This window comes from Pinus tabuliformis, chromosome Q (genome assembly GCF_031772625.1).
Source record: "Pinus tabuliformis cultivar Carrire ecotype Pingquan chromosome Q, CPIR1, whole genome shotgun sequence".
Classification (NCBI taxonomy): domain Eukaryota; kingdom Viridiplantae; phylum Streptophyta; class Pinopsida; order Pinales; family Pinaceae; genus Pinus; species Pinus tabuliformis.
The window spans coordinates 939,967,053-939,987,856 of NC_142296.1; the positions used below are offsets into that span (position 1 = coordinate 939,967,053).

At 35.6% G+C, this 20,804-nt stretch overlaps 1 protein-coding gene across 2 annotated transcripts in view; it reads left to right on the forward strand.

The window, feature by feature from the left end:
• Positions 1-20,804, forward strand: part of LOC149222548 (EH domain-containing protein 1-like) — a 193,830-nt gene that overhangs the window by 89,269 nt on the left and 83,757 nt on the right. For both annotated transcript variants that reach the window (XM_089385507.1, XM_089385508.1), the window contains exons 9-11: positions 1,621-1,749; positions 1,842-2,093; positions 2,225-2,304. In XM_089385507.1, coding sequence (XP_089241633.1) covers positions 1,621-1,749; positions 1,842-2,093; positions 2,225-2,304 — 461 coding nt within the window. The remainder of the gene's footprint in view (positions 1-1,620; positions 1,750-1,841; positions 2,094-2,224; positions 2,305-20,804) is intronic.

The following is a 20,804-nucleotide window of genomic DNA, read 5'->3' on the forward strand; positions in this document are numbered from 1 at the left end:
TCCAAGTCTTCAAGTCATCCATCCAAGTCTTGTCATATCCATGTTAATATCGGAACCCCTAGAGGTCGGCCCTAGGCCTACTACAAGTTGGTCCAATCAAAATGTTTCCAATCATATAGGTCAGCCTTACCAAGTTTTATTTTAATGTTGCATGTGCATGCACACACACATATATCATTTAGCAACTTTTCAAACAACCTATACGACTTAACCTTTTTTGGCCTTAATACATCAATTAAAGAACAATATGTTACTTTATCCAGAGTGCATCCTTTTGCTTTCATAGCCTTCAAAAAGTTACAGGTTTCATCTAAGTTTGAAAGCCTTACAAAGTATACCAATCATAGTTATGTATGTCACAGTTGGTTGGTGAGGTGATAGTGCCTGCTGCCCCCCATCTCTTGAGGATAGTGGGTCTTGCACTTGAGATTTTGGACTTCATCCTGAGAAGTGTGAGATTTTGCTGTAATCGGCAGCAATGGTAAGTGTAATAAGTCAAGACTAGAAGAGAACAGTTAGTTTTTACATCGGGGCCATGACAACTATCCTAGCAATGAATCATATCACATTCATGTTGAATATCATACCGACTTTCCCAAATTTCCCAACTAACACAGAAAAAAGTCAGCTGCTGCCAATTCACAATCTGTATAACTCCAGCATTCTGCTATTTTATTTCTGCCAGAAAATGACAAACACTGCAGTCGCCTAAGAGAAAGCAGTGATTTATGTGCGAAGAGTTACAGTACTTATGCAGTGTGAGCAGACGATAGGGCAGCCACCCACCATTGTCAATGTTATCATTGATCCATATTTTCTAATTTTCATGCATGATAATTGGTGTGAGATCTTTAATAAGGTGCAGCAAGTTGCTGATATGAAGTTCATATATAGGTTGCTGAAATTGAAAATAATGATGAGTTAATGTTCTAGCACTAACTTTGTTGGAGAATTAAGGTTTTTGATTTACTTAGTCTGTGTATTGCACAATGACCATTTCAGGCTTTATGTATAATTTAATTGGAAAATCAGAGTTAAGAAATAGAAACCTGATGAAGATTGCGATGACAGGGAAGTTTAGTTAGCACTCAGCAGCTGACTTTGAATTGTTTGAGCTTTAAAAGACCTCCTATTGCAGAACCACTTATACACGAGTTTTTACAGGAGTCTGGGCATAGGAACCCTAGTCTGATATAAAGCAGTTGTATTATGTGATATTGTGTATTAAAATTCAAGTAATAACCGGTTTAGTGATGCTGTACCTAGATTGCTTCTTCAAGCATTTCTCCTCTTTTTGCAGGATGGTTTAGCCTCATATGGATTTACTTTCTATATTTTTCAGTCCCTACTATCATTATTTTTGTTTTTGTAGTGATCTACTCTAGTTTAATGCATATACCAATTTTAAAGTTTCTCTTCATATTCTGATCTCTGTTTGTGAGTCATTATCTCTATACCAGCTTCTTCCTATATTAGTTGTTTAACATTGCAGTTTAACATGGATTTGTTCTTTCTGGAATCAAAGCATATCATCTGGTTTTGAAGCACAAAGATGTTATTTGTTACAGTTTAGCATCTGAAATACATCTGAATGTTGAATGTTGTTTGGATAATTTTCAGTCAGGGCCTGATGAGAGAAGTGTACCTGGTAACACAGTTGCCGTGCAAGCAGATATGCCTTTTAGCGGGTTAACAAGATTTGGAACTGCTTTCCTCTCTAAATTTGAGTGTTCACAAATGCCACATCCTGTAAGTTATTAAGAAGATATCTCTACAGGATTCTGTATTTCCTTTCTTTCCTGGAGTGGATGCTTATTCCTGTTTCTATTGTATTCCTACAGCTTCTGGAGCATATCACCTTTGTTGATACTCCAGGAGTTCTTTCTGGAGAGAAACAGCGTACACAACGCAGCTATGACTTCACTGGCGTGACTTCATGGTTTGCCACAAAGTGCGATCTTATATTATTGTTATTTGACCCTCACAAGCTTGATATTAGTGATGAATTTAAGCGTGTGATTGGTTCTCTTCGTGGCCATGATGATAAGATACGAGTAGTGCTCAACAAAGCAGATCAGATTGATACGCAACAGGTAGAAATCTATTATTTTATTGCAAAGCCCAATTTCTTAAAGGTTAATATCTCTTGCTCAATTTGTTTTTTAGTCTTGTTATGTCCTTATTCTTCTCTACTTCTCTTCGATGTTTTCTATTGTCCCCACAGTTGATGAGAGTATATGGGGCATTGATGTGGTCGCTTGGAAAAGTTCTGAATACACCTGAAGTTAATCGGGTATATATTGGGTAGGTTTTTCAAAACTGTCTTGTGATTTTATCTTTGAGCAAAAGGGAAGTTTTTAAATTATTTTAATAACTAGTTAATCATATCTTGAATCTTTGCTGCTCGATACTATGGATTTATTTGTAGCTTGTGCTTTCTCATATCGGCTTTTGTCTTAGAGTTTCTCTACTCTCTTGCCATTTTACATGAACCCAAATGCTAGATGGATGCTGGCTATTGTATTTTGATGCCCTGTCTTGTCTTTCATTCCAACGAGTTTTTTTCTTTTTCTTTTTTGTTAGAACTAATATCCTGGCAAAGGATCACAATTTCCATCTTGGAGACCTTAGAGGAAATTCTAAAATGCTGTACAGAGTAGTTCTAGAAATCAGTCATATAGACCTTCTAAATGACTAGTAAGTCTGATGAAGATCGGTATGCTTCAGCTTGAAATATTAGTCTGGTTGGCTGGGTAAGTGTATTTCCAGTCATACCAGTGTCGTTACTGTAAATAAGATGTTAGCTGCTTCTGCCAAAACCATCTTCTTTCTAAAGTCTTTCTTGCTTGTTGGTTTGTTACTCTCCTATGCCTATGTAGTATGGAGAGACTATCAATTTCTTTGAGTGTTTAGTGCATTACCTTATAAATTACCAATTGGCAAAAAATTGCGTCTAAAAAATTTCCTGTCAGCAATGAAGATTGTCTAGAGCAATGAAAGATGAGCATCCAATTCTTAAATGACTACTTGGTTAATAAAATAAGTCAAATGAAAGAACAAGCAGACCTAAATATCTATTGGTCATTTCAGGTTGGCATAAATGTAAATTCAGTTTCATATGTCTTAATCTACCATCTAAAGGAAGACTATACAATGTTTTTGTAACGACCAAAAGTCGTATACGCAGCGGAAATCTTTAAAATATTTCAAAGACATAAATGTCCATTGTAAGACATGTAATTGTATATTGATTATTGCATATTGAATTGATGTAAGATATGAGATATGAGATGATTACAAATTTACAAATGAGAACGAGGGCTTGCTTATATACCCTAGGCAGGTTCCATTTCATGAATGGTCATGTCTCTAAGACATGCTTTTTCATTACTAATTAACTAACCATTAGTTAATTTAATTATTATTACATTTATATTTATATTTATTATTTTTATATGAATTATATTCATAACATTGCCTCTCTTTTCAAGAAGCTTTGTCATCAAAGCTTACTAAGAATATCTTCTCGTCTCTGAACTTTCATATTCGTTGATAAAAGATTATATGATGCTCTGAGTGATAGACAAAATTGTCGTACTGAGAATGGATCAGACCATCCTAGATTAATTTTCTGGGGAATCTTCTGATTTTTGGAAATTTGTGATTAATAGTTATCTTAGGATTGGATTCTGCAAACTTTAGTATTCTTGGAAACATAAATTTGTCGTGTATGTTTTGAGTGATACTAGTACGTAGATTGATTGGAAAGTATGTTTTTGTGATTCATATGTCGATAAATAGTTCTTTTGGTTGGGCTTTCCCTTATCATGTTAGTGGTTGTTTCTAATTTCCTTCAGGCAGTGTTGTTGTTGAGTTGCCTATTGAATCATCATTTGGAATGTCCATTGTTTGAACTGCAACTTCTACATGTGTCTTCACTTCAGTAGGTTTATCCTTTGCTTGAGTTACGATTTTAACTGGATCGGTATTTGTTTCTTTAACTTCAACTTGGGCTGAAACGACTGGAGGCTTCAATATTACTTCTTGCAGTTGCTCTAACTTGTCATTTAGTGATTTCTTGTCACTTTTAAGCTTCTTTATTTGCGTAAGTAAGGTTTGGTTATGAATCTTTAGACATGAAAGTTCGCCATTTTCTGAATCGTTGACTTTGTCCTTAGTATCTTTCTCTTTGTTTTTAAAATTTTTTATTTGCTCTAATAATTTTTGATTAAGGGTTTTTAGGCACACATTTTTTTTTTTTTTGATAGATTCTCCTTTAGTTCCTTATCAAAACTTTCCTTTTACTGTTTTAGTCTTTGTTTCTTGACCTTGGACTCTTTTATCTGTGAAAGTAATTTCTCATTGTGGTCCCTTAGACGCCAAATTTCTTCATTGCTTTTTGTTGATTTTTCATGAAACCGATCTTCAAGATCTTTATATTTCTTTTCTGATGCTTAGTTCTTTTGTTAAAGTTTTGGGATTTCTTCCTTTAATTTTTTAATTTGTATCTGTTCATTATCATTATGCTCTTCGGTACTAAATAATCTTCCACATGCTAGACATTTTAAATTGCATTTTTTTAATACAAGTGTAACCAATAATGTCTAGACAAAATGGACATTTAGTCCAAAATAACGATTGTTCTGTGGAACTCATCTTTTCTTCCTAAATACTTAGATACCACTGTATCCTTGTAACCTTTTATGTAGCCACAATTTTTAATATAATCCCTTACATTTTATACTTCAACTTGTGTTTTAACTTCTAAAATAATATTTTTTTCAAAAATAGAATTATAATATTTTTTTTCTTGAACTCTTTTTTTTTATAAGCCTTTTTTTTCTATGTATATTTATTATTATTATTTATTTATTTATATATAGTTTTTTCGAAAAGTTACAACCCTAGTGAAATGTGGCTATTCACCTCTTTGGAGTATAATATAAAATATATGTCCACTTATGTGCCTTTGACTTGGTTAATTTTTTCCATATAAAAAGTAAAACTTACCATTCACATAAAGAGATTTTGTGTTCCTTTTTTTTTTCTTTTACCTTGAAAATTCCATGAGCAATTACCATGGGTTGCTAAAACCACGAGCTTGTAAACCACTTAATGAAGAATCACAATAATCTTATATAATCTTCCTTCTCTTACTTATAGTTTTAAAGATATTTGGAAATATTCATCATGCACATTTTATCAATAATGTAGGATCTTTTTATATATATGAATGTTCTCTTTCAAAATTTACATCGAACTATTTTTTTTAATAGTATATTTTTTATAGGATTTTTTTCTTTAAATATATATATTTTTTATTTTTTATATGTACTTCTTTTTCTTCTTTTCTCTTTTTTTTTCTTTGACTATCTTCTTTTTTTCGTTCTTTTTTTTACGAAATTGACGAAATAGAGAAACTCCAAATTTGTGTAGCGAAACGCTTCAATTGTGACAACAACAAGATTGACGAAGGATTGGCCAAGGTCAGATTAGAATGGTTCTCTTTAGCGGTTGAGCATCAAGAAGATCAGACAACTTTGATACCAACGTAACGACCAAAAGTCGTATATACAACGAAAATCTTTAAAATACTCCAAAGGCATAAATGTCCATTGTAAGACATGTAATTGTATATTGAATTGATGTGAGATATGAAATGATTACAAATGAGAATGAGGGCCTGCTTATTTGCCCTAGGCAGGTGCCCTTTCATGAATGGTCATGTCTCTAAGACATGCCTTTTCATTACTAACTAACTAAGCACTAGTTAATTAATTATTATTATTATTATATTTATTATTTCTATATGAATTATATTCATAACATTGCTTCTCTCTTCAAGAAACTTTGTCCTCAAAACTTATTGAGAATATCTTCTCGTCTCTGAACTTTCATATTCGTTGATACAAGATGATATGATGCTCTGAGTGATAGACAAAATTGTCGTACTGAGAATGGATTAGACCATCCTAGATTAATCTTCTGATCTTTGGAAATTTGTAATGAATAGTTATCAAAAGTTTTTTTTTTAAACTTTATTTTTCTTTATAAACCTTTTTTTATTTTTTTTATATATATTAATAATTTTTTAATTTTTTGAAAAGTTATAACCCTAGTGAAACGTGGCTATTCACCTCTTTGGAGTATAATATAAAATATGTCCACTTATGTGCCTTTGACTTGGTTTATTTTCTCCACCTAAAAAGTAAATCTTACCATTCACATAAAGAGATTTTGTATTCTTTTTGTTTTTCTTTTACCTTGAAAATACCATGAGAAATTAGCATGGGTTGCTAAAACCATGAGCTTGTAAACCACTTAATGAGGAATCATGATAATCTTATCTACTCTCCTTTATCTTATGTATAGTTTTAAATATATTTGGAAAGATTCCCTTATAACTTTATCATGCACTTTTTATCAATAATGTAGAACCTTTTTATATATATGAATGTTCTTCAAAATTTGCATCAGACTATTTTTTTTAATAGTATATTTTTTAGCTGATTTTTTTCTTTAATTTTTTTTTAATCTTTACATGTACTTTTTCTTTTTTTTTTCTTTGACTATCCTTTTTTTTTAACGAAACTGGCGAAACAAAGAAACTCCAACTTTGTGTAGCGAAACGCTTCAATTGTGACAACAACAAGGTTGATGACAACAACAAGGTTGATGAAGGATTAATTGTGTAGCGAAACGCTTCTAAGACATGCATTTTCATTACTAACTAACTAACCATTAGTTAATTATTATTATTTATTATTATTTATTATTATTATATTTATATTTATTATTTTTATATGAATTATATTCATAACATTTTTTTTGTATCATGTTTGGAAGCGCAATGTCTAGCTCAGTTTGAATGTTCTAAATATAGAAAATAGCCCAAAGTTTCTATGCACCATTTCAACTTTGAATAAATGGAAGCTAGGTTTCACATCTCTTGAATCTACCAACTAAAGTAAGGCTATTCAATGTTTTTCTTATATCATGTTCAGAAAAGCAGTGTCTAGTTCAGATAGAATTGCTCTTTCTCCACGTTGAATGTGTTAGGACAAAAGGAGTTTTGAACAGTTGAGAAAATTCACTGAGATCAAAGCAAATCAGTGAATCCATGATTAGATGGCACAAAACATCCTAAGGAAGAAATATGGGAAGATGAATCCTTATAGAATCCTCTCCACATGCTTTTAGGGCAAAGCAACGTATAACAAGGAATATTGTTATAAAACTAATTATACTAATCATTAATAAGTACTTTGTAGTAGGTCAAAGGTTATGACAAATAGCTATGCCTCCTTTCAAAGGTATATAATTGATAACAAACAGTGTGTGTTTATACATATCATCATCGTCATCATTATATCACCATATGGGCCTTGGCTAAGAGTTACAATGTCCAAAGCCAATAATGAGGTTCTTATTGTGTTTTCTTTATGCCTTCCTAAAATTCAGATTGCAACTAATGCTTCGAGAACTATATAAACCCAATCAATTTTTCATGAGAAAGCTTATTCGAATCTTGTACTGTACGATTAGCTTAGTTTATTTTAGCTTAATACAACAACAAACTATATTATGGATTTAAAGGTATCCAACTCATTAAGCAAACAGAACAAGCTCGGGTGTAGTCACTAGATTGTTGAGCCTTTTTCCTTTTGAATACTAACCAAAGGTGCCAAAGTCCAAAGTCACTAGGTGTTGATTAAAGCAGAGAAGTAAGGGTTCTGCTTGCCTAGGTGCCAAGGCGAGCAGAGGGACCCACAAGGAAACTACTTAACAGAATTATAATTTATTTAACTATTTCCTAAAGTTAAACTTAGGAAAATTTTAAAATCCTAAAGTCAACTTATGATTTAATCTCAGCTTTTCATCAAGATATAATCTCAACCATTGAGAGTGATGCTAGGGTTAAGGTCGAAATTATAAGAGGAGATAGAGCGAAGATGTGGCCAGTTCGAACGGCACAAAGCATGTGTATCAGATCAGCAAAGAGAGAGACTAGGGTTTCAGCAAATCACTGAGTTTCAACGATCAGGAAGGAGAGAGGAAGAGGGTTGAATTACCATTTATCAATTAGCTTAAGTAGCCTGTAATCTCACACATGTGCCCAGAGAGAGAGAGCTGCATGTCTGTATAGGGCGCAAATAGGCTGAACTGTGCAACCATTTCGCCGAGTGAGTGTGCAGGAAGGAGTTCGATTTTCCTTGAGGCAATTGATCAATAATTTTATGTGGTGAAATGGAAGTTTTCCCTTGTAATTTTTTGAAGAATTATCTTTGTTGGAGATAATAAAAGACACACAGTTTGTAGGTTTTCCCAGAGTTGGGGTTTCCTGGATATATCTTGTGTTCTGTGTGTTTGTCTTCTGATTGGTTTATTTCCGTTGTGCATGCTAAGTTAGAAAACTCAGTGTATTTGTAATTTAAGTTTCCAGAACAACAATTGTTTGTATTTTTGGTAGCACACTTAGAAAATTGCAAATCAGTTATTGGGTTTTAAGGAAATATAACATAGTATCAGAGCATAGCCTCTGATTGAAGACCAAACACAATTTTTATCTTTTGGAGTAGGTTCTGCGATTCAGGAGGAGCGAGTTCACCAGTTCAACTTGGCCGCTAGGGTTTTTGGGTAGTGCACATTGTTTCTGGGCAATGCAAATTGGCAATATGTTGTATTAGGGCCTCATATTTGAGGATAGATTGGATGGTGTGTCCAACTTCTATTCTTGGCGTGAGAGAATTGTTGTGGGAATTTGTTGATAATGTCCCAACTGAACCCACTGACCCTCGAGAGTTGGTTGTGCATAACCAACGAGATGTTAAGGCGAGAAGAATCATCTTAAAGGGGGTCAAAGACCACATAATTTATCCCTTGATCGGGAAGAAGATAACCAAAGCCATGTGGACTGCCATCATTGGCCTCTCTCAAGGTTCGAGCAAGGTCAGGAAACTAGTGTTGAAGGATAAACTGCAGACTACTAAAATGTCGAAGTCTGATTCTTTTGTGTCTTACCTTACTAAGTTTACCCAAGTGAGGGAATAGCTCGCTGGTGTAGGTGAGACTATTCCAGATAGGGATCTGGTAAATTTCAGCATATTGGGTTTCACCAAATCCTGGCAAGCCTTCACGGATGGGATATGTGCTAGCGAAAAGCTTCCAGACTGGGAGCGATTATAGGGTATCTGTGTCCAAGAAGAGATTCACAGATAAGCTTAGTCTGGGTCTCATGCTTAGACCGAAGAAGATGAAGAGAACTTTGCCCTAGACAACAAAGGGGGCAAGTCAAAGGGAAAACAGAGCAATGGTAGTGTAGAGCCGAGCTCTAAGGGCGAGAAGAAGAAAAAGGATCTCAGCAAGATCAAAAGTTTTTCATGCCACCAGTTCGAGCACTATGCTACCAGTTGCCCTAACAGGAAGAAAGGGTCTAAGAAGGACCAAGTAGCAGCGTCTGTAGAGATAGATGAGTCCTCTTCTCATTTTGAGGAGGAACTTTCACTCATAACTTGCATCGAAAGCTCAGTGGCTACTAGTTTATGGCATATGGATAATGATGCATATTGTCACACGACAAGGAACATGAACCACTTCAACAAACTGTTAGAAAGGGACATGCAGTTCAACATTGTGATGGGAGATGATGGGAAGTATGTGAAAATTCCGCAAACCAGAATCTCTACTGCAACAACTGATTAAACTTTTCCTATTTGTTAATTATTGAAACAAATTATATACTGCTTCCTACAACAAATATCGAAGCTAATACATTGTAGCCTACACCAATTAAATAATATGGCCGAAACAAGAACAAAACAATAGAGAAAGATTCCACACACATGGCACAATTATTTTTGGAAAAATGTCCCCGAAAAACCCAATGCCGGAAAACCAGTGCAGCAGATCTGAGGGTTTTATTATTATTATGAAGTAGTTTTCTGAATACAGCTCTGGATGCCCTCCCAACAATCCAGTTGCAGAGAAATAAACTAGCAGAAGAAATTTGTGAGATTACCTCACTCTACCCGGCAAGTTTCGACTGATCCGACAACTGAACCAACGTGTCCCTGACTATTTCTGTGCTGCCCCTGCGTGGGCCCTGCGTTAGCCTCAAAGGTTCTGCGTTTGCTCAACTGGGAATCAATTTGCCTTCTAGAGCAGTTTCCAGCCCTCCTGGCTCAGAAATGTCAGCTTCCTCAGCAAATTCAGACTTCTCCTTGGAGAACTGAGCTCCTTCTGCGTGAGCCCTTTTGGCTCAGCGTCAACCCCTCCTGGGTCCTGCGTTGCCTCCTTCTAGCGTCTCTCTGTTGCATATCCTGGGCTTTGGAGAAGATACTCCAACTCAACTATTTCTGCCCTTCACTGCACAAGCTCACTATCGATATTCTCTCGGCAACTGCTCTGCTTCAAAAATTGAACGTCTGAACTCACTTTGTGTGTCTTTCCAAGTGACCCTCAAGCGTCCTTAAATAATCTTCTCGTTGAAATTCAATGGCGCAGATTAGAAGCTAATCAGTGGTTAAGATCATTTTTGCTTGATCCTCGTCTTCTTCTAGAAGTTACACCCACAGTTAGATTAATACCCATTAATTATTTTAATTTCTTAAGTTTAGACTTAGTGTTCCATTAAAAATAATTAATTATTTTAATAAAACTGTTTTTGTGTGGAATTTCCCAAAGCGCTTTCTGGGTTCTTTGGAATACATGTGCATAAGCCTCCTTGGAAAATTTGAGGCTTAGAGCACATGATGCTACCAGAAATCAACAAAGTACCGAGTCAAGGTCACTGTTACAATTCGATTTGAGATGGAGTTTGGAAATCCACTGTATCTCAGAGATGTCCTTTATGTACGAGGGCTTAAGAAGAACCTCATTTTAGTTTCAACATTGGAGGATAAGGGGTATGAGGTGACCTTCAGATAAGGTAGGGTTTTTATAAACCCTTAGGCTCAAAGGTGGCTAAGCAAAGTGGGGTTAGGCATAAGAGTTTATACAGATTGTAGTTTGAGATAACTGCATCGTTAACTAGCAAAGGGGGCCATGCCTCTAGAAGAGAGCTTGGGGAGTTATTGCATAGGCGCACGGGGCATCTGCACCATAGAGTGCTAAAGATTCTCAAGGAGATAGTGATAGGGTTGCCATAGTTCAACGTGGACCAACATGAGGTGTGCAAGGACTTCACACTTGGCAAGAATGCCAAAATTGTGAAATTTTATCTATTGTAGCTACTGGAAATTAGTCTTCTAACTGAAAATTTAATTATGCAGTATATTTGCTACAACAAACAACGAATAAAATCACAACAGCAATTTTCACCATAAAAATACTGCGGAAAATAAAATATTGGAAACTGAGAAATTCTAGCACACAATAATTTTGACACAATTATTTTGGACAATTGTCCTTGGAAAAACCCAACTTGGGAAAACCAATGCAACAAATGAGGGTTTTATTATTAATCTTCAGCAACAATTTTGAGTACAATAATTTAGATCCCCAGTTGGCAATCTAATTGGAGGAAAATATTGGCAAAAATATCATGAGAATTTTCTTTCACCCCACAGCTATTTTTTGCCTCTGAAACTGCCTTCCTAGCCTCTTTGCTGAGCTCCTTGCATCACCCTCTGTGCAGAGCTTACGCTAGCCCTTTGGAAATTTCGACCTTCCTTCCTTTGCCTCTCCCGGGAACTAGAAATCTTCCTCACGGAATGCTGCTGTCCTCATCTTCTACTTGCTACTCGCCCTCTGGCTTTATCTTCTCTGCTGAGCTGCTGCTTCTGAGAAAATCGAACTGCCTAGGCAACTGAGTATTTGCCCTGGACGATTTCTCCATCGCCATATCGACTTCCTCTTAATCCACTGTTGGAGCAACAACGACCAAGATTAAAACTTAATCAATGGCTAGGATCATATTTGGATCGATCCTTGTGAGTTTCTAGAAGATTCTCATCTTGACTTAATTAATTCTGATTAATTAACCATATTCCCTAAGTTTAGACTTAAGAAATATTTGAAAATTGGTTAATAATCTAATTAAGTCATTTCTAGACGGAATTTCTAAAAATGATTTCTGGGTTTTGGATATCTCATGTATTCTAGCCTCTCCACAAAATTTCAAGGCTAGAACACATTCGATGGTACAAAAACTAACACTTCCTCTTATCAAGGAATGTGTTCTAGTGCTACTGCACACCCTATAGCAGCACCCTGTCTCTGCATCATCCCTTGTCACGTTACTGATTTCTGGCCATCTGCCCACCAACCACTACGCAACTCTGATATATGTTGCATCTGTGTTGTTGCTGACCTTGCTGAATTACTGTCAACACTGCAAATCCTCCTCATCTGTTGTTGCTACAACTGCCACATCTGCAACTGAAAAGCATCCAAAATAGTGTGTCACTGCTACTGAAACAGGTTTTCCACCATTGCCATCTACTCTCTAAAATAGATGAACTTAGCTCTCCCTAGAGCTTTCGTGAGTATATCTGCAATCTGCTCTTCTATGGGAACATACTGTAGTTGGACTGCTCCAAGTTGTACACAATCTTTGATGAAGTGACACTGAATATCGATGTGCTTCAACATGTCATGAAACACTGGATTCTGAGAGGGCCTTATGCAACTTTAATTATCACAATAGACATTGGTTGTCTCCATCCTCTGCTTGAACAAGCTTACTAGCAGCTTCCAAAGCCATATAGCTTCGCACGTAGCTGTGCTGGCTGCCATATACTCTGCTTTTGTAAAGCTCAATGCTACTAACTTCTGCTTCCTGCTACATAAAGAAACCATCCCTGATCCAACACTGAAGCAATATCCAAAGGTACTTTTCCTGTCCACTGAACTGCCTGCCCAATCTTCATCTGTGTACCCACAAAGTCTGATGTCATCCCCTCGAGTATATCTTAATCCATACTCGACTGTGCTACGAACATACCTCAAAATATGCCTCGTTGTTGCCCAATGTACCCTCTTTGTCTCTATCATGAACTGACTAAGGGTATTGACTGTGAAGCAAATATATGGCCTAGTGTTGACCAAATACACGAGAGACCCAATATGCTGTCAATACACGGTGGGGTCGACATCCTTGTCATTTGATGCATCTATCTTCTTCCAGTTGGTGATCATGGGCGTAGACATGGGTTTGCAATCCTGCATCCTGAACCTCTTCAGAATATCTGTAGGCTATCTTCCTTGCCCAAGGAAGATCTCCCCATCCTTCTACCACACTTCCAATCCTAGGAAATAGTGCATCAACCCCAAATCCTTCATGTCAAATTCTGCTGCTAGGTTCCTCATGCAATCCTCTATGAGCGCTGACGTTCCCGTAAAAAAGAGATCACCCACATACAAACTAGAATGAGTAGCTCACCCTCTACCATCAAATAGTAAAGGTTGGGATCTGCATCACTCTTGACGAATCCCATTTGCTGCAAGTAGTTGCCAATCCTACCATACCATGATGTGGGAGCCTGCTTGAGTCCGTATAGAGCTTTGTTCAATTTGCACACAGGAGTCTCAAAGCCCTCTGGCTGTTCTATGTACACTTCTTCCACTATCACCTCATTCAAGAAGGCTATCTTGACATCCATCTGGTGAATCTGCCATCCCATTTGAGCTGCTAGAGATATAACTGACCGGATAGAAGTGTATTTGGCAATTGAGGCAAAGGTCTCCTCGTAATCTATCCCTTCTTTTTGTGCATACCCCTTTGCTACGAAGCTAGCCTTGTACCTTTCCACACTGCCGTCTGCTGCATATTTGATCTTATAGATCCATCTAGAACCTACAACTGATTTTTATTCCGGCCTTGGTACTACCTCCCAAATATCATTTGGCCTAGCACTTGGTTAAATCAACAAGATTTTAAGGATTAGATTGAATTTAAATATTTGAGACCAGTGCGTTAAGGAGTCAATATTCTTGCTTTACAAAATTAAGACCAGTACCAGATGGACAATCGCTGCTTTGATCCTTTAACTAACCTAAATGAAATGCAAATCCTAAATCCTAGATGTGATGCACAGATCTTGATTAATTTTAATTAGATGCCTAATCTATTTTGAAGCTAGGCTCCAAGGTAGGTTATGAGAAGGAGGCCAACAAGAAGCAAACAAGGGCTTGACTAACGATAACTTATGTTAGGCTCCTATCACCCATATGCTTTCTTATCCTTTTCAATTTACTAAACTAAAACCTGGACAACCTTATAATCATTAGTTTTAGCTTGCCTCAACTCATAAGAAGTATTAGCATCAAAGGGATCAATATAAAAATCCAAAAGAGACCTGGTAGGAGGCCTATAATCTTGAGGTAATTCTTTAACAATACCATTAAACCTCTTATTAAATTCCTCTACGGTTTCATTTTATTTTTTCTCTATGACGCTGATAGCTTTAACCAAATGTCTTTCTTCTCTCTTTTCTCCATACTTGTTCTTAAAAGCATTAATAATCGATTGCAATGAATTAACCGAATTATCAGGCTTTGTTGTAAACCAATCCAAAGCAACTTCCTCTAATGAAAGAACAAAGAGGCTCATCTTCACATCTTCATGATTATAGTTAGCACCTCTAGCATATTTATCCAACCAAGAGCTAGATGAGCCGTAGCACTAATTGCATTATTTCCTTGGAAAGAAGGCAACTTGTCAAGGACATTGTTAGGAAGGTCATTTGGATAACCTTGAATGTTAGCAAAGTTTCAAGGGGCGAAGAAGTCCATGATGTCTTGCTGAAGGGGAAAAGGAGGGGCCAAATGGATGCTAGAGAGAGAGAAAATTGCTTAAGAAAATCAAGAGATCCACAAGAAGCGAGCTTCTAGCAAAAGTTCTTGTAAGAAATGAAAGAAGTGGAGTCGCCACTTGAACATGAATCTAGCTCCAAGATCCAATATGCAACAACTGAAATGTTAGTCAGGGAGAAGCAGATGGATACTAAGGAGGGCTTCTTGTCTGAGAAATAATGGATGCATAAGTGGAGTCGCCACCCAAACAGGGAACCAACCGAAATGTCTAGGTGCTAAAGGTGTAGATAGAGAAGATGAAAGGATTAGTGAGAGGAAAAAGATAAAGTGATGAAAATATGAAAAATGATGAAGAATGAAGATATGATAAGGAAATGCCGTTGAGGTGCCGAGAATAAAATATCCCCAGCAATGGCGCCAAAAAATGTTGTCGCTCAAATTGTACAGGCACTGTGACGACATCTCAGGTCGGGCGCTGTCACCCTGATCCGCAACCTCTCCGTTTTAGCTATCTCCCAACAACAGGTTATGGGGGGTAGACCCTATGGAAATGAAATGATGAAGGACAAGTTGGAAACCAACTAGTCCGAGAGACATAGTTGAGTGGCCTAGCACTTGTAAATCTAGCAAGATTTTAAGGATTAGATTGAATTTAAATATTTGGGACCAGTGCCTTACGGAGTCAATATTCTTGCTTTACAAAATTAAGACCAAGCACTAGATGGACAATTGCTGCTTTGATCCTTTAAGTAACCTAAATGAAATGCAAATCCTAAATCCTAGATGCGATGCATAGATTTTGGTTAATTTTAATTAAATGCCTAATCTATGTGTGATCTTCCCTTAACTATTTTGAAGCTAGGCTCCAAGGTAGGTTGTGAGAAGGAGGCCAACAGGAAGCAAACAAGGGCTTGACTAACGATAACCTCTGTTAGGCTTCTATCACCCGGTGCCTCTGGCGCTACAGAGACTGTGGTTTGACAATTGCAAGGTCACCGTGTTAACCACCGAAGGGTTGCCAAAACCCCTCAAGCTAAATGAGAAGGGATGTCCTAGAGATCTATCAACCAAGCTTATGCTTGGAGGTAAATTTTTAGATGCAAGACCAGCTTAGGATGATATGCAAGGTCAAATGAGTGGTATTGATGTGAGATTGTTTAAGATTTGAAGTACTTATTTATTATTTGAGTTATATCCACAAGTACTTACTAATGGTAAGTAAGAGACAACCACCTCAACAAGAATAAGTGCCAAAGGGTAACCACAAGATACAATAGATACCCAAAATTCAACCTGCTCAAACAGATATCGCCCACAAGTTTTATGATAAATAGAACACTTATCTACCACAAGACAATGTCAAATACTTAATAATATATTCAGGCTATTCAGTTCTTTGCTCAAGTAGATTATCACAGTGCCAATTTTGTAATTAAATCGCTACTATTACCAATCAGATTTTTCTAAGACATTTATAGATCATCACTAGTGCGACTTTTTTTAAAATTTGCCAATTAGATATCCCAAGGCCAAGTAAAAGAAATGCCAATTAGTAAACCACTTTCAGATCACTCAATGGAACAAATATAGCAATGCCTCTTGATTACTTATGTGTGCTTATTAGAAGTTCCCTTTCAATTATTAGATTATCAAATTAGAGCAAGAGAAAATTACAAGATTGCAAGAACACAACTACAAGCAATAAGATGAGATTGTTAACAATGAGATTAGTTAACTAAATGCAACAAAAATCAAACTATGTTAAGCACTATGCAAGAAAAAACTCTTATGCAATGCAATTCAATGACATGCAAGATTTGAAATGCAATGAGTGAAGAGAGACAAGGAATATTTGGTAACCAAACAAGGCTAGATTCGCCTTAATGCCAACTTACTATCAATCTGCTTCCCAACTGCCAGTATGCACAACTAATCAACTCTCAATAATGCACCAGACCTTCAAGTAACAAAAATAAGCTCGCTGTGCCTTAGGATCAGTCAATATCAGTCTTCAATATGATGAGATCAGTGCCCAATATGCTTCACAATTGACCACCAAATGTAAGGAAAAGAAACCAATGCTTAAGACCCAATTCTAGTATCAAATGCAATATGAATATACCACTGAAGGTCACTAAAGAATACCTCTACAAATTTCATATCAGATCTCTGCACCAATAGATATCAGTCCCCTAATAACCAAATCAGTCATTCAACTAGCAAAGAAAGCAAGCCCAAAAACATGTAATTATTTTTGCAATTATTAGAGTGTTTTTCAGGCTTAGTATTAGGAGAGTATTATGATTAGGGTCTGCAATTTAATGTTTCAGATCTGATATCTTTGACAGTCTGCAATGGGTCAAGGTTAATGTAGAATTAAGGCTGCGACTTCAATGCCAAATATCCCTGCAAAACAAGATATTAGATTTTAAAACATCCTTATATCAGCGATCCTTGCTCAGAACTGTGCTCAAGGGAGATAGTGAGATTGGGAAAAGACTGTTTGAAGTCTGCAAACCAACACAGTTAGTAGTGATAATGCTCTCTGCTCTGTCAATGCAGTAGTTTCAAATGAGTAAATTTATGTTCAAAACATGGTGGAAAAACCCTCTAAAATCAATGTGAAATATTTGCAAACTATCAAGCTTTAAAATTATAAGAACTCAAACTTTCAATGTATGCGGTCTACACAAAAATGAAACCTTATACCCTGTGGCTAGTGTAAAAAATTCATCTTCAACAGTAAGCCAGAAATCGGAGATAGAATCCCTTTAAATTATGGATATAGACCTGCAATAGACAAGGGTTAGTTCCTGAAAAATTAGAGGAAGAATATAAGCCTTTTAGGCTCACGACAGAGATGGAAGAGAGGTCTTTAGGGCGTGAAAATAGCTCAAGAAGTATGCGTTGGATAGAGGCTATCCTCTGGCCACAAAACAAATGCAAGAGACTCCTTTTAGGTGAAGCATATCCCTGTGAAAGAAACGTCAGCCCCTCAATAATTTTTTCTTGATGCGAATGGGCTACAAGATGGATAGATCCGACCTCTTGGAGACTTCAAAAACCCTGAAACCCCAGCTGCTCTGCAAAAATATGAAAAATTGTCCTTCAAAGCCTCTTGAAACCCTGCAAAAATGTTGTTAGCAGCTGCAAAATGAAACAATGGTCAGATCTGAAAGGATACAAAGCCTTTAATGCTTTCGGCCAGGGTTTTCAAGGCTTCAAACCCCTGCATATTTATTGCGTTAGGTCTGCAACTAAATATATGTGCTTTGAAACAAATTTCAAAGACAGAAACCATAAAACTATAGATAAAATCCTTTTCAAATTTTGTGATAATCTCTGAAAAACCTGCTCAGCTTCTCTTCTTAGGCAGTTAGACAGCTTCCCAAGCCTCAGATAAAAATGTGGTCACTCCTTTGGACGAATCATCTGAAATAAACCCATGTTGAAAGAGACAAAAAAAATGGCTAGAATATATATATTTTCAAGGGGTGAGGAAAATTCACTTATAATTGAAATAGAAACCCCAATATAATTATATACAAAAGAAAATAAATAACTACAAGGGTTTGGATGTATTTACAAATTAAAGTAAAATGCAAGAACAAGGTATAACCAAAAAATAATTTACAAATTTAAAATAAAAATAAAATAAAAATCCAAGAAATTATATATACAAGAAGGGATTTTAAAATGCAAAGGGTTAGTCAAATTATTTTCATAATAGAAAATAAAGGTGAAAGGTTAGTATATATAAACACAAATTAGAGAAACTATTTTCAAGTTTTGAATGTGGGATAAAAACTTTACAAGTGAAAATTAAAAGTTAAATCGAGTTGAAAAATTTAAACTACAGAGTTAAAACTTAAGTCAAATAAATATTTACAATTTTGAAATCTAAAAATTATTTACAAAATAAATCTAAAAAATATTTACAAGTACGCTAAAAAACCCCAAAACATAAAATTTAAAACGAAATCCCAAAACCCCAAAACCCCAGTTGCCAACAAGGGTTAAAATTATTTACAAAATTTATTTTACAATATTCACAATAAATTTCAAGCTCTAGTTAGCAGATCTATCTTTATTTGCACAATTAAATTGGAGATAAGTGAGTAAAATAAGAAGTTTTTTAATTTTGAGCCATGGTCAAGATCTCCGCAAAACCAATTGTTAGATGGATCTTGAAAATTTAACACAATGGGCTCTTAAGTCTCTGGACTTGGGAGGTGGCTGGTCCAATCGAAGACTTCCGCTCACGCCCAAGATCTTAATGCTGATTATATCTCTACACACTTAAGATCAAGTTATGAGTTTCAAAAGGGGCCAGATACACGTAAAAACCCTCAAGATTTAGAGAGACATGCTAGATCAATCAAGTTAGAACGATTTTCTAAAACCCAATATCTAATGCAAGATACCTACGCAAATAGATAATCCAACCACTGGCTAATGAAACAAAAAACTTATAAAATTTAATTCAATAGAGCATTTAGGCACATGATTCAAAAAAATATTACCAGTAGATAGAAGAGGAACACCACCATGAATAAACCCCAAAGTTTTTTTTATTAATTCTAGAAAAATATTACAACAACAGAGTTTGATTTCGAGCTTTCTTAAAAATTTTCGGTAACTTGAGAAGCAAATAACTTATAATTTATAGATAAATTCTTCAAGTGGAAATTAATGGCTAGTTGGCTTCATCTCTATCAAAATGATCTCGACCATTGATAAATATTTGATCATCTTTTAATCTCCACCGATGAAAATCTTTATTTTCAGGAATTTTCGAATTTCTTATAAAAACCAATTTTTATTAGCTAAAAAAAGTTTATTTTGAGCTAATTTCCTCAAAAATTGACTTTGACTTAACCATCAAGGCCCAAGGGTCCAATTTCTCTTGATATTTCAATATTCCCTTGGTGGGAGACCTCCAAAAATTAATATCTTTAAGACCCACGAATTTTTCCACATGGAGAATTTAATTTTTCTAAGGCTTTTAATTTTGACTCTAATAAATTAAATTTTTGGCTTAGGATTTTAATTTAGTTTTTGCTAGAAAATTTAATTAATCGACACTTGAGGGGATTAATAATTTTTTCACCTTCTAATATTTTAGCCTTGGTGTCTAAATATGAGGGACCATGCACCAAAATAATTTTTACATCAAAATAATTACATTTCAACCCTTATAGGGGGGACACCCGTTTGTTATAGATCCTCCATTTATTACACAATTCTGTGACTCAATATGATTTAGTAGACTAAGTGATTTGTAATAAAATAATTTAACTAATTAACTTAAATTTTTACCAAATCACTTTTAGAAAAGACTTGACAAAACACTAGACTCACTTAAGACCAGTGTTGCGAAAATCGCGATTTTATCGCGATAACATCAAAAAATCGCGATTTTTTCATTTTCCCAATAATATCGTGCAATTTTTATGAACTTTTTTTTTCCAAAATATTGCTGAAAAAATTGCGATTTAATGGGAAAAAATCGCTAACCTCCGGGACAACGCGTTTTATAAGGAAAATTATGAGTTTTTTTTGTCATTTTTAGTAGACATCGGACTTCTTTGAGAGCTTAGGAGGAGAGGAAGACATCTACTAGGGGCAGAGGAGGAGAAAAACGAGAGATTTTAGCATCCCAAGCAAAAGAACTTCGTGTTTGGACCAAATTTCTTCGACAAACCGTGGTTTCCAGGTATGGGCACCAAATTTGGCCATTTTGTTTTGGTTTTTTTCTTGTTTTTGTTTGGGTTTCTATAACCCATTGATTATCAATGATTTTTGAGTGGATTTGATTTTTTTTTTTTGCATAGAGTGGAGAGGGTTCATTTTGGATTGAGTTGAGGGTTTTTTTTGTTTGTTTGTCAAAAATTCAATGTGTTGTGTCATGTTTGTGATTTAAAAAGAAAAAATTTTAACTTGCAATTCTTATTGTGCCATAAGTTCAACTTCAAACTTCATCTTACATTAAAACTCAAGAGTTCAACCAAGTTACAAATATGCCAAGGAAATTAGGCCCTCTGTGGGAA